This window comes from Bubalus kerabau, chromosome 19 (genome assembly GCF_029407905.1).
Source record: "Bubalus kerabau isolate K-KA32 ecotype Philippines breed swamp buffalo chromosome 19, PCC_UOA_SB_1v2, whole genome shotgun sequence".
In the NCBI taxonomy this organism is placed as follows: Eukaryota; Metazoa; Chordata; class Mammalia; order Artiodactyla; family Bovidae; genus Bubalus; species Bubalus kerabau.
The window spans coordinates 58366636-58380175 of record NC_073642.1 but is presented as its reverse complement, the minus strand read 5'-3'; the positions used below and the strand labels follow the sequence as shown (position 1 = coordinate 58380175).

Here is a 13540-nt window from a genome sequence, read left to right as displayed (position 1 = left end):
AGGGAGCTGCCTGGCCCTGGTGCCCTGGTTGGCTTCATTATTTTTTGCCTGCAGGGGCCTGCATGATCTGTGCCGGCGATAAAACATTCCTCGGTTGACGCTGTAATCACACTGCAAGGGACACTTGAAATTACATTCGCATTTGGGAAGCTAATTTTAAAGAGCGTTTTTCTTCATAATTATATGCAATCAGCCAGCCAGTGTTGATGGGGGTTCTCTTTTTCCCTCAGCCAAGAGACCATCTGCGTTTCTCTTCCTGCCCCTCCTTCTATCATGCAATCGCCTACCTCCCTGGGAGGGGGACCCCCAGCCCTTGGCTGCCTGGAGACCCAAGTGAAACCTTTCTTTGGTGACTGATGCGAGAGAAGTGGAGGGTGCTGTGGGCTCTGGGTTGGGTAGCTGGATGGGTAGGAGTGTTTGCTTCCAAGATTGAGGCCCAGGTTGTTGGAGAAGGGATAGAATATGATGCCTTGGTTTGGATGTTGAAGGAGCCGGGATTCTTGTGGATGCAAGTGACAGGAAAACCCAGTTGGGACGAGCTTAAGCAAAGCAAAGATTTTTTGGACCAGGGGAACAAATGGCACAGAAACAGGCCCTCTGGGCCCCAGACGTGCCTCCTGCCCTTCTCACTCCTCACTGATGATCAGCCTCCATGATCTTTGCTGAGTTCTTTAGCTGCTCTAAATTCCTTCCTACCTCAGGACCTTTGCACACACTATTCCTGCTGCCTCACAGGCTTCCTACCCGCAACGTCTGGCTGCTCCTCGGCCTTTTGACCTCAGCATAGTCCCTCCTTCTCTGTCAGTCCCTTGAGCCTTCCTTTCAGAACATGTCATACCTTGTTGTACTTAATTCTGTGGTTTGCTTGTTCACCTGCTCCTCTGTGCTGGAAGCTCCTTGAAGACAGGAGCCGTTTCTGTTGTCCTTACCATGATAGGTCCACCATGCTGGGCACGGGGTAGGAGCTCAAGAAACAGGCATGAAATAAACAAATGAGTAAAAGGCAGCCTTGGATGGAAAGGGGGTTCTTGAGAAAGCAAGCCATTGGAGGAATTTAGTTTAAGAAAAATCTTGGCTAAGAAAAGGCTTCGTCTCCTTACCTCCTGAAGCTTGGACCCATTCTTCTCCATCTTGAGTTCTTACCCTGCAAATTAAGGTCATCCCTGGAGAACTGTCCAGCAGGTTAACATCCTGAGTCAGGGAAGTGGGGTCCCCCCACCCAAGCCACCCTGCCAGGGTTGGCACAGGGTGGGTTGTGCGCATGGCCCTTAGTTCCGGGGGCACCCAGGTCAGGAGAAGACACTGTTTCCTGGCCCTTCCAGTCGGGGGTTGACTCCTCAAGCTCCTCGGCTGCCTTCCTCGTGGGCTGCCCTCGGAGAGGGGCCATGCGAGGCAAGAGGCTTCCGCTGCTGTGGATGGTGGGCAAGGGGTGGGGTGTTCACACGAGGGGGCTGACAGTGAGGGCAGGTGAGGGGGAGGGCATGGAGCCAGCTGTGCTAGGAGCGGATGGGGTGGGTGAGGAGTGGGCGCCTGCTGCAGAGGTCTTGAATGCTGGGGGCAGGGATGAATCACAGACTAGATGTAGAGGCTCACAGGCCAGACCCCTAGGGGTGGGCAGGGTCGGCAGGTTTGTGGCCGGTGGTCCTGGTGGCCCTCAGGACCGAGGCCTGTGTCTGGGGCAGGGAGGCTGCCCTTTCCCGACCCAGAAGCGTTCTTCCCCTCTGGCCGGATGGGGCTTCCTCTTTTCGGAGTTTCTCACTTCTGCCCGGGCCCCGGCTCTCCTTAGCCTCGGGTTGGCCGCTGCCGTGACACTCTGCGTGGGGCTGACTGAGGGATTTCTTGGGCTGTTTGGGCCCTGTTGCTATGGCTGCCAGCTGCAGGGCCTGGCTGGGTGGGAGGCCGGGCAGGAAGGAGGTGTGATGCGTGCCTGCCATCTAGGAGGAGGCTCTGGGGCTTCACCTTTTGGTGCTGGGGTCCTCTGAGGCCCCAGGCTTGTCCTCTCCTCCCTGGGAGGCCCAGAGGACCGATTGCTTCTTCTCACTGGGGGCCAGAAACGCTTAGAGATGGGGAAGACCTCCTGAGATGTTAGCCCGTCCCCTCCCGCATGTACCCATCTCCCTTCCATGACTGTGGCATCCGGCCTCGGCTTGAATCCCTCCCACCCCTGGGCAGTCACCACCTACCTACCTGCCTGGACAGCCTTCCTTGGGGGGGCTGGCCGCCCCTTCTACAGCTGAGCCTAAACCGGCTCCCTCCTGCTTGGGAAGTGTGGCTTTGAACTGACTTTGTGGTCAGGAGGAGGCGTCAGCCCCTTGGAGTGGGGAAAGCAGGCCTCCCCTTGCTCCTGGGGCCTCGGGGGACCCCAGGCGTGTCGGGTCCCCACTGCACAGAGGTCTCAGGATGCCTGTGGCTCCTCAGGAACCCTTTCTGGGCTGTTGACCCGCAGGCCTCTCAGGGGAGATGGCACCCCCTCCTCTAGCCTCCTGGGGGTCAGGGGTCTGAGGGGGAGTACAGCCCAGACTTGGGGCAGTGGCTGGGCGGTAGCGGGTGGCGCAGGTGAGAGGCAGGTCTATCCAGAACAATTCCTCCCCCTGGAAATCCCAGAAGCTTCACCCCCGACAGACCTGGCTGGACCCCACCCTCACAGGTCACTGGACGGGTATGGTCTTTGCTGACAGACCAGACTTGAGACTGGTTCCACTGTGGCTGATTTCCTATGGGTCTTTGGGTGAGTTCCTTTTCTTTTTTCTTTCTTTTTAACACATAATGTATTTTTTTCATCTCTACTGAGGTATACTTGACAAATAAAATTGTAATATATTTTTAAAAAGGCAATATGACCTGAAAAAAAACAAAACAAAACCCAGAGTACAAATTGTGATGTATTTGAATATTTGAAGTCTCTGGCGTGATGGTTCAGCGTGTGCATGCTGTGGAAGGACTGATCGGGCCTGTCCCCTCACATGTTTATTTACTCCCCCTCTTCCTTTCCTGGGTGAGAGCAGTTACGTTCTACTCTCTGCAGGTTTCAGTCATATAGTGCAGGGCTGTCAGCTGCCGTCACCGCATTATTCATTAGATCCTCAGACCGTTTCCTTTGAACTGACACTTTGTCTCTTTACCACCTCGCCCCGTTTGCCTCATCCTGCCAGCCCCTGGCAACCATTATTCTATTCTCTGTTTCTTTGAGTTTGATTTTTTTTTCCCCCAAGTTTCCACTTAGAAGTGATACTCTGCAGTATTTGTCTCGCTGACTTTTTTCACTTAGCATGATGTTTTGGGTGAATTTCTTGACCTCTTTAAATGTCCGCACTTGCAGAAACAGGGCAGTCACAGCCCCTCGTGCTCATTGGCCGTTGTTGGGCGTCTCTTAGGCCCCTCCTGGCCCCCACCTCTTCCCCTGCCTCTCCCCCCACCCCACCCCTTGCTTTCCCCCTGAGTGGGGAGTGAGGGGCTCAGGAATTACTCGTGTTGCCAGCCCTTTGTTTGGGTTGTGTCCAACCCCTTGGAACCCTCCCTGAAATTTGAGGGTCTCAGAGGCCCCAGATGAAGCCCCTACCTGTTTCTAGAGTTGGGTGCTCAGGGCTTCTGAAGGGGCCAAGGGGCAGGGCCTGGTACCCCCGGGGCCTGTAAATGGGTGCTGGGCAGGCCCCTGCTGGCCCTGGTGTGCCTAGGTGCTAGGCTCTGGTTCCAGCTTTTGTCTGCCGAGTCTTTTCTTGGCAGCTTGGAGCTGTGGCCTTCAGTGGAGCCAGGCGGCCTCGGAGTTGGGGGTAGGAAAGCCTCGGTGATTTGAGCACCTCTCTTAGGCCTAGAGGTGGACCCCAGGGTCAGGAACGTCATCCCTTCCCCCAGTTTATACAGCTCAGACTTCCAGGCCTGGGGCTTGAGGTCTCTGACACCCAGGGCCTGGGCCTTCTTCCCATCAAGAACCCCTGTATCGGTGTTTGGTTATACCCAGTGCCCCCTTTAGAGTCCCATGGGCAGCGTAGGGGCTTAGCTCCAGTTTCCCCCTTGGTGACTGTCGAGGCCCCCAATGAACCTCTGGACAAATCTCAATTTGCCACAGCCCACACATGGACACTTTGAGGGGGTGTCTGGGATGCAGGGGATGGCAGAGCTGCAAGAGCCTTGATGTTGGGATAGACAGAATAATGTCCGGCTACCCCAGGTGTCCTCAGAACCTGTGAATATGGTCCCTTATGTTGCAGAGGGACTTTGAGATGGGAGAGAATCCTGGATTATCTGTGAGGGCCCAGTGTAATCTCATGGGTCCTTATAAGAGGAGGGTCAGAGGGAGATGTGACAATGGAAGCAGAGGTCAGAATGATGTGGCCACAAGCCAAGGAATGCAGACAGCCTCTAGAACTGGAAACCACAAAGGCGTGATTTCTCCCCAAGCCTCAGGAAGAAACATGGCTCAGCTGCTGACCCATTTTAGACACCTGATCTCCAGAGCTGCAAGAGAACACACTTGGGTTGTTCTTAGCCCTCCTTTGTTGTAATTTGTTACAACAGTAATGGGAAATGAATGCAGTGTTCCAATGCACTGCCTTTTCCAGAACCTCCTGCTGGGAGGGACTGGGTCAAGGTCGGAGCCAGGCTCTGACTCCTTACCCTTAGTCACAGACCCATGGATAAGGTTGGTATTTGACTCCCAGGGCCTGCTTTCCCACTCCCCATCCTGCAAGTAGATAGGGGTTGGGAAAATAGTTGATTCAGGTGCTGTGGTTTAAGTTTTCAATGATTGGGGCTGGGGCCAACCTCACCCTTGCTTTGATGTGATAGCAGCCTTGGTGCTTGAGGCAGAGGGGCCCAGGGAACCCCAGTGCCCAGAGGCCCTGGCGTTGCCCTAGCTGATGCTGGTGCTTTGCAGCTGCCCTCCTGGCTGCGCCTGGAGCTCAGCTCAAGCGGCAGTCTTCAGAAACCTTCCCCTGTCACTGCCATCCCCCAGAGGCTAGGTCTGTTCAAGGGCCCTGTGGCTCCCAGCATCTCTAGGCAGGGCTTGTGGCTTGCAGGGGGTGCTCTGTTCCCAGGCCAGCCCAGAGCTGGGTGGAGAAGGTCAGTAAATGTTTAATGACAGGGAACTCTGCGCTCCTGTGCTTGAAGGCTCAGGACAGCACAAGGCACAGATACCTCCCTGTCCTCCCTCTTCCCCCCGACCCCCTCTCCAGCCACAGAAGGTGGCTCAAAGAACACTTCTCTTGGTCTTGGATTCCAGCCCTCAGGCCTGGAGGGAGCTTTCCGTGGTGAGGGAATACTAGCAGCGGGATCTGGGTAGATGGAGGTACTTAATCTGCTGCGGCATGCAGCCTTTAAAGAGTGCCGGCATCCCAGAAGCAGGTCTGGCACACGCTTGTGCAGTTATTTTGAGCGTGTGTGGTACCTTGAGGAGAGTTGCTGAGAACAGTCCAGACCTTGGGCAGGCTTCTCCCTCCCCCAGTGGGTCCAAAGGACAGAAATATGACGCAGGGATTCCTGCCTGCCTTCCTGCTGGAGCTTACCTTGATCACTGGGCTGATGTTAAAATGACTTTGCATTCTTGGAAATAAGAAACTGCTCAGAAGAGAACCGACTGAGTCATTATTAGCCCCAAGGCAAGTGCCCAGAGCTGTGGGTGGCGGAAGGCACTGGAACCAACCCTTCCTGATGCCCCTGTGGGTCTCTTGTTCCTGGTAACACCCTCCTGCCTGCAATTTAGGGCCCCTCCCTGATTATGAGAAGGAAAAATTATAGCACCTGTGTGCAAGGGGGTAGTCAAAGATCTGAAAAGAATTTCAAGTAGAGGATTTTTATACTGAAAAGTGAAGGTGTGTCAAGCGCCATTAAGGGAATTTCAACATTTGTTTTCAGATGGAAAGTCAGGGCCGTTTCCAATCTGAAGCGATGACAGTTTGGAGGCAGCGGGGCACATTCTTGGGTCGTCTCCGTCCCTGCCTCAATTTCCCGACCCTGCAAATTGAGGAGTGGGCTTTTAGAGCGTCTTGGCCCCGTATTGTCATGTGTCTCTGTAGCCAAGGCCTTTGGGCCCAGGCGGTTCTGTTTTCTTCCTGGAGGTGCGGGAAGGTGAGTCACTAACCCTGCCTCTCGCCCACATCCTGGGTTCACGAGGAAAAGCCACTTCTGGGGATCCCGTGGGCTTGTTCTAGGTCTGAAGGAGCATGCTGACTCATGCCTCTGCGAGGACCCTCTGGCCCACCCGCCTCCTCCAGGTGGGGCACCTCGTATGGGGGAAGGGCTTCAGTTACCGGAGTAGGTGACTGTCCAGTCTTGAGAAGGGTTTTACACTCCCCCTTACCACTCCCCACCCCCCCACCCCCACTGCCCCCCAAGTAAAAAGACGTATGCTAGCTTTCAGTTTATCTGGTTCTTTCTTGGAGCTGTCCAAACAATTGAATGTTTGTCCTGGCTGTAAAATTCTCTTCGTATGTTGCCTTTGTATTGGGCCATTTCAGTTTCTGGCGCTGCTAAGAGAAGGGAAATCCAAATTAGGAAACCATCAGTGAGTGAACCAGGCTGCAGCCTTGGAAGCAGACAGGTAGGGGTGCTCAGGGATGGAGTGGAGGCTGGTACCCTCATTCGGGAAGTGCTTGCCAGCGCCTGCCAGGTGTGTGGGGGAGGGGTCAGTAGTGGGCAGGGGCGGCTGGAATAAAGAACAGACTCAGATTTCAGGGGCTCATGGCCCCAGACTGAGCACAGAGCGGCCTTAAGTGTCCATGGCCTTGTGGCCTAAAGGCCGTCGTTTCTGCCCAGGAAAGGGGCCAGGAACAGCCTCAGTGTGTATGATGTTTGAGCTGCCCCTGATGAACGAGCAGGAGTTTGCCCAAGGACGGGAGTTTCGCAGCGGAACCAGCTTGTGCAGATTCGGAGTTAGGTCAGGCCTGGGTGTTTTTACAGCACAGGGTCTCTCTTGGGAGAGTTTGATGAAAGGAGGGGGTTGCGCTACTCTCCCAACCCTTGTGTACGGCACCTCCAAATGCCTGTGCTAGGGATCTGGGGTGCAGATAGAGGACACAAGCCCTGTTTCCTCAAGGAGCGTTTGTCTGTCGGGATAGGCCTGGTTAGGCTGCAGTAACAAGCCTCCGGAGAGGTTGGTAACAGGTTTATTTATAACTCATTCAGAGTCCACTCTGGGCCCGGGTGACTCTCCAGGGCTGGGGGCCTCCCTGGGTGTGGCCTCCCTGGGGACGCTCAGCACTGGTCCTCTGCATCTCGGCATCTCTCATATTCTCAGCACCATGGCCAGATGGTTCTTCATTTCAGGGACTGTTCTGTACATTGTAGGGCCTCTGCCTTCTACATGCCAGGCGCACTTGCCCCAGGTGTGACAATCAACAATGCCTTCAGGTGTTGCTAAATGTCCCCTAGAGGGCAAAATTGCCCTGGTTGAGAACCACTCCTAAGCTGAAAGTCTTCTTAATAAAAAGTCTTTAAAAAAAAGTCCTCTTTTTTTTCCCCCTGGCTCCTAGACTCTCTTCACAGCCACCCAGCCAGGTTTCTCTCCAAGAGTGCATCTGGGATGGCTTTGGGGACCATCTGTGCCCACATGCTCCCACAGTTTCTGAGCAATAGAAGGATAGGTTGGAGAACCGACCACCAGCCATCGAATGGTTCTATTTGTTTAGTGTACATTTCCTTGGCCAAAGCAAGCCACGTAGCTGTGCCTAGCCTGGTGAGTGTGTGTGTGTGTCCAAGGGAGTGAGTGCCCAGGAGGAGAACTGTCATACTGGTGGACACCATTAATGTCCGCCTTGCTAGCTGTTAGCCTAGTAGGGGTTTGGCAGCCCAAGTAGCCTCCATGTCAGTGTACCGTGCTGGGTGTGGGGGCTCCAAGGAGGGTGGGGGCCCAGGAGGGACCCTCAGGAGCTGACCTGGGCTGTGGGTTAGGTGGTGATGTTGGGGTTAGTGGTGATGGCATTTGGGGCCATGGGACCAGAGTGTGCCTCCATGCACAGGTGAGAGAGGAGGCCCGGCCGCCCATTCGGGGAGCCCCGAGTCCTCAGGAGACATTTCAAGGACCCTGCCTTCTGCTGGTCGGGGAGAGATGGGGGTGTGGGGGGTTTGCCTGCCGGCCTCGTAGGGCTAAAGGGTATTATTCGGGGCTCCTGAAATCTGGTAATTACCAAGCTGGCTGGGGTGCGAGTGATGCCTGGCTTCACACTTACATAATTATACACTTCCCATCTCCAAGTGGTTTTTAGCTCTGGGGCAGGTGCAGCTCCTTTCTCCATGCCCACTGGGGTTGGTGGGGGACGCCCCTGTTTCCGGGTTGATCCCCTCTGCTGTGAGATTGCTGCCAGGCTGCCTGGTCGGCCTCCCTCTGCAGCAGGGTTCTCCAGCCTCCGCCATGCCTGAGGGGGGAGGCCGGTGGCTGTGGCCACACCTGTTGTGAGAAAGCATTTCTTGATGAACCCGAAGGGCCCCCTTTTTGGCAAACTTCGCTCTTCTTCGGCCACTGCTCTCTTCTCTCGGAGCTTCTGGAATTCTCCCAGCTATCACAGGACTTTTCTTTCCTTGTTGGGCAGAGGACACCTCTGATGGGGTGTCATCCCCTCTCCCTTGCTGATTTTTCTCTCTTGCTTATGCTGCTCTTGCCTGCAGCCCTGGGTCTTATACCTGCCCTGGAAAGGTCTGAAAGGATTTGAAATTCCCCAAGGGTATGCTGTCCTTGGATGTCTGGGGACGGAGGTCCCTTTTGAAAAGCAGATTCTCCCTTCATTGGATAGCCAGCTTTTGGGAAAGCAAGTTTATGAGTGGTGAGGTAGGCCTGTGTCCAGAACTTAGGAATCCAATATTTATCAAGGAAATGACAGTTTTAGATTTTCTTGAGGGATTTTCTTGAGGTACAGGTTTTAGGTAAAATTCTTTTATTATTTTTTATTGTTACGTTTTCCTATAATTTTAGAAGTATTCATAGTATCTATGCTCCTTGTCGAAAACTTAGAAACTACCAGAAAATAAAAATAAGCGCACATCGCTTTACCGCTGTGGTGTGTGCGTGCTAAGTCGCTTTGGTCGTGTCCGACTTTTTGCCACCCTATGGACGGTAGTCCACCAGGCTTCTCTGTTTGTGGGATTCTCCAGACAAGAATACTGGAGTGGGTTGCCATGCCCTCCTCCAGGGGATCTTCCCCACCCAGGGATCGAACCCGTGTTTCTTATAATTTCCTGCTTTGGCAGGCAGGTTCTTTATAGCTAGTGCCACCTTAACATCGCAGTTCCCTCCATATCTGTTTCTCAGCTACCCAAGTAGTTAAGGGGGCTTAGACCTCCAGTTAACTGGATGCTCTGATGCCTGACAGGCCCTGGAGAGGGTGACACGGCAGCTCCCTTTTGAGCAGCACTGGGAAGCTTTTCTAGATAAATCCTGAGCTCCTCTATTCCACTTCATCAACTGGTTGATTGACCCGTGTCTACATCAGGCATCTCTATGCCAGACCTTGGAATGGTGGCAACTGTTTTGTTTTTTAATTGAAAACTTGCAGTTCTCTAGTTTGGGGGCATGCCTTAGACACACATGGCACAAAACTCAAGAAATGCATGAGGCTGCACAGCGAGAAGGAGGTCTCCTCCCCTTAACCTCTCAGACACCTCTGTCCTTGCTCTTGACCGGAGGCTGGGCCACAACTGTTTTCTGGTTCTTTTAGATTCGTTCTGCGTGGACACAAGCATACCAGGATGTTGTTCTGAACCCAAGTAACCACGTGCGGCCAAGGGTTTGCATCTTGCTTTCTGATAGCAGTATCTTGGAGAGAATGCACGCCTTCCGGGGCCTGGAGCACTTCCTCGTTCTTTTAAACTGCTGCATAGTATTCCTTTGACCACATGCCATTTGTTAGCGGCCCCTCTTGGGGGGTTGAGGTGCTGCGGGCTTTTGCTCTCTGGGGCAGTGTGGCAGTTAACATTTGCAGCCCCAAACACTTTGCTTGTGTCTGTGGGGCGAGGCCACGGGGTTTTCAGGAGGAGCAGTTTACTCCGTCGGCGGCAGGCTTGCTTTGGCTTCCCTTCTCTCACTCCCGTCTCCCTCCCTCCCGCCCTGCCTCCTCCCGCTTCTCCTTTGGTGTCACAATTTAATTTCTGAACTTTCTGGTTAGGACCAGATTTCGGGAGCCTACTGCTTGGGAAACGAGGCTATTGATACCTTTATTCTGCAGAAATTCCAGGTGCAGACGTCTGAACCCCCGCAGGCTTAGAACTTGTTCTTCCGAGTGTGAGGCATCCCACCACCTCCCACCACCGTAGGGACGTGGTTTTCCGCTCGCCTCCTTAGGCCCCCCTGTTAACGCCTGAGGCCCTGGGGCACGGAGACGAGACTTGCCCCCTTGGTGCCTCTGAACCAGCTGTGCCGTGACCACGTGGTGTGGGGAGACCGGCTGCTCTCCAGAGGCCGCCGGGTCTCAGCTTGCTGGTCAGAGTAATGGGCGATAGCTGTGCAAGGCGCTGCGAGCGTTCACTGGGCCTTCCCTCCACACACCGTGAGCATGTGTGGTGTCCGTGTGGCTGGGTGCACGTGGAAAGGGGAGCTGAGCCCCCTCTTTCCTGCCAGAAGCGCCATTTATCCTGTTTTTGACGCTTTGAGCTGCAGAGAAGCTGTGCCGGCTCCTGGGAGCTCAGCCCCACTTGAGGCTTTCAGTCTGTCCCCAAGACCACTTTTTTTGTTGTGGTTTGTTTCTTTTATTTTATGTGTTCCATCTGTTTTCAAAGTTGGAGTCCTGTTTGTTTTTTAGGATGGGGGAGGAGGGTGGGAACCGTCTGGGCTGTGTGATGTGGACCGATCGGAAGTGACCGCAGCAACTGGCTTCCTAAGGACATGAGAGCTGCATGCTGGGGTAATCTGGATGCGGAGAGAATTCCCTCAGAGGGAGAAGCCAGGCTGGGCCGGCGCCTGGCAGAAACCCCGTCCACCGGGCATGGGTCATGTGCACGGGAGCCCGTCTCCTCCAGGCTGTCCGTCTGTCTGTCTGGAGTCTCGTCACCTGAGGCTTCTTTCTCCCTCAGCTGTTGGAGGTTTCCAGGGGCTGAGCTGGGGCGAGGAGACTCAGAGCCTAACCTGGCCAGTCACAGTCACGTGGCAAGTGACGGTAGCAAGTTACTGTTCCTGGTGCTTCCGGGGGGCCAGGACCGTCGGGGATGGAGGCGGGGACGCTGGGACTCAGAAAGGAACGGCCAGGGTTGCGAGCCGATGCCTGGAGGCAGCGCAGGTGCCACGTGACACCATCTGTCCCCCTCCCGTGGGCCCTGGTGGCCCAGGGCGGTGCTGCCGTATCCAGCCTGACCCCTCGTGAAATCAGGGAGACAGATGGACTTCGGCTGCCGTTCCTTCCAGGACTGCAGAGCAGCTGGCAATGGGGACCCCGAAAGCATCAGGCGCTGTGGTTTTCAGCTGGGGTTGCTCAGGGCTCCAGGCCCTGGGAGGTGCTGTGGGTGGAGGTGTGGGTGGCAGGCGTGTCCCGCCGTGTGACTCGGTCACCCCTCTGCTGCATCTTACCATCTCACGTGGGGGCCTCCTCGTGCATTGCTGCTCGGTGCCTGGTGCTTGGAAGGCACCGGGCAATGCTTGTGGGAGCCGTTAAATGACAGATTCCAGGATTGGCAGGTGTCCCCTCCGCTGTGCTGTGTGAGGTGATGGGTCTGCTCGCCGTGGCCCAGAGGTTTCCCCAGGGCTTTGTGCCTCCCTCAGGCAGTGAGCCCCTTGGCAACGCGAGCCATGGCTGTTTCATTTGGGTTTTCCCCTGCGGGCCAGGCCGGGCACAGGAACCGACCTCATGTGATGAAGTTCAGGGGGCATCTGGATCCTGGGCAGGTGCAGTTAGTGAACTTGACCCCGACCCTGCTCCAAGGAGGCAATGTGGCTGAGGGAACCCCAGATCCTGACCTTGCCTGGTCACAGCCTCCTCTGAGCATCAGGGGGGTGGGATGGGGGGGCCCCAGCCTCTCTTCTCAGGAAAGTGCACACAGGCCTGGCTGTTGTGGTGTCTGTGGTCCACGTGGGCTCCTCCCCGCCAGGTGACAGCCCGCTGCTGCTCCATAACCACAGACTGGGAAGGAAGGGTGCCCCAAGTTCACCCTGCATACACGGGCGGGGAGAGGGCGTCACGAGTCAGGGAAGGCTTCCCGGGAGGGTGTCTGTCGGAACCGAGTCCGAAGGGCTGGGATGGAGAGTGAGGCCTGGGCTTAGAGATGCCAGCTGATCCTGTGCGCCCCGAACTGCTTGCAGTAAGGAATGTGGGTGGGCGAGTCAGCAGGGAGCCTTTGTGTGCTTCTGTGGGGATCCGGACCCCAACCCCGGCTCTATGAGTGGGGCGAGTCAGGGCACACGGTCCTGGATTATGGGGGAGATGTCAGGGGCAGGGGAACAAGGTCCAGGCCTCGGAGGATACTGGTGAGGACGGTGGTGGTTGAACCAGGGTCAGAAGGTGGGCGGGGTGTCAGGGGGGCTGAGATGGCCAGCGATGGATTAGCAGTCGGGCAGGACTGGAGGGCCCAGGGGCCTGGTCCTTGTGGGAGGGTGGGTGGGCTGCAGTGGGACGGGCTGAGGCAGACCTGGGGGTGCCCGGGAGGGAGTGGGGTTGGGTGGTTGGCTTAAGGCCATCAGTGGGCGGAGGGTCTCTTGGGGTGGTTCAGGCTGGAGCTGTGCCCATGAGGCCCAGGCTCCGGGATTGGAGTGGGGGACGGCTGGCCGTGGGCCCGATGGGCAGGTGCCAGCCAGCCTCCTCTGGGCACCCAGCCCTCTCTCTCAGCCAGAAGGTGGCTCCGAGGACTGGCTGGGGGTTCATAAGCGTCCCCCTCGAGAGCGAGGTCATCCCGGGGACCATGGCCTGAGAGGTATAGCCATCGCCCTGCCTCCAGCTGGCTGTGGTGGAGGTGCTGGAAGGGTACTTACTCCCTGCCGGAGTAACCTGTGTTTTCTTTGATTTTCTCCACAGGAAGCGAGGCATAGAAGTCGTGCAGGTGAGTACAGACCATGCCCTCGCCGCTGTGCAGGTGCAAGGGCCTGCAGCACTTACCTTTCCCGATCTCGGAGGAGTCTGGGTGCTTGGCCTCTCTCCACTTGCTCTTGTTTTAACTTCTCTTTCTGTGGAATCGACATGATTGCTGCCCAAGGTGGACAGGAGTTGGGGCTGGCTGTCTGGGGGTTGAGGAATTGCTGTGCTTTGTCGGTGGGGGAGTGGTAGGACCCTGGGTCAGGGTGGGCAGCGTGAGGGGGCATAGCCCCACGTCCCGGTCCTGGGTGCTGTTGTGACCCGTCTGTGCCATCCTCAGGGGAACTCCAGCCCCTGGGTATCTGCCTCAGCTGTTAGCCCTCTGGGGATGAGCCTTCTCCTACCTGGGCCATTCTTGTATCATGACCCAAGTGGTGTCATCTCCATAGACCTTTCTTCTCCCCACCCCAGGGTGCGTCCCCTCCCCCTTGTCAGTCCTTCTCTGCTCTCAGTGGCTGCATCTGATCTTTGAGATGTTCCCCTGGCCCCTGGGGCATGAACTGAGTCAGCAGAGACTCCTGACCTCCTGTGTTGCCTCACTTTGGGTTGGACTTGGATCA

General features: G+C 56.0%; 1 protein-coding gene across 4 annotated transcripts in view; it reads left to right on the top strand.

Moving 5' to 3' along the window:
- ITPK1 (inositol-tetrakisphosphate 1-kinase) overlaps positions 1-13540 on the top strand; it is a 157491-nt gene that overhangs the window by 27398 nt on the left and 116553 nt on the right. For all 4 annotated transcript variants that reach the window (XM_055556849.1, XM_055556848.1, XM_055556846.1 and 1 more), the window contains exon 3: positions 12924-12948. In XM_055556849.1, the coding sequence (XP_055412824.1) occupies positions 12924-12948 (25 nt within the window). The remainder of the gene's footprint in view (positions 1-12923; positions 12949-13540) is intronic.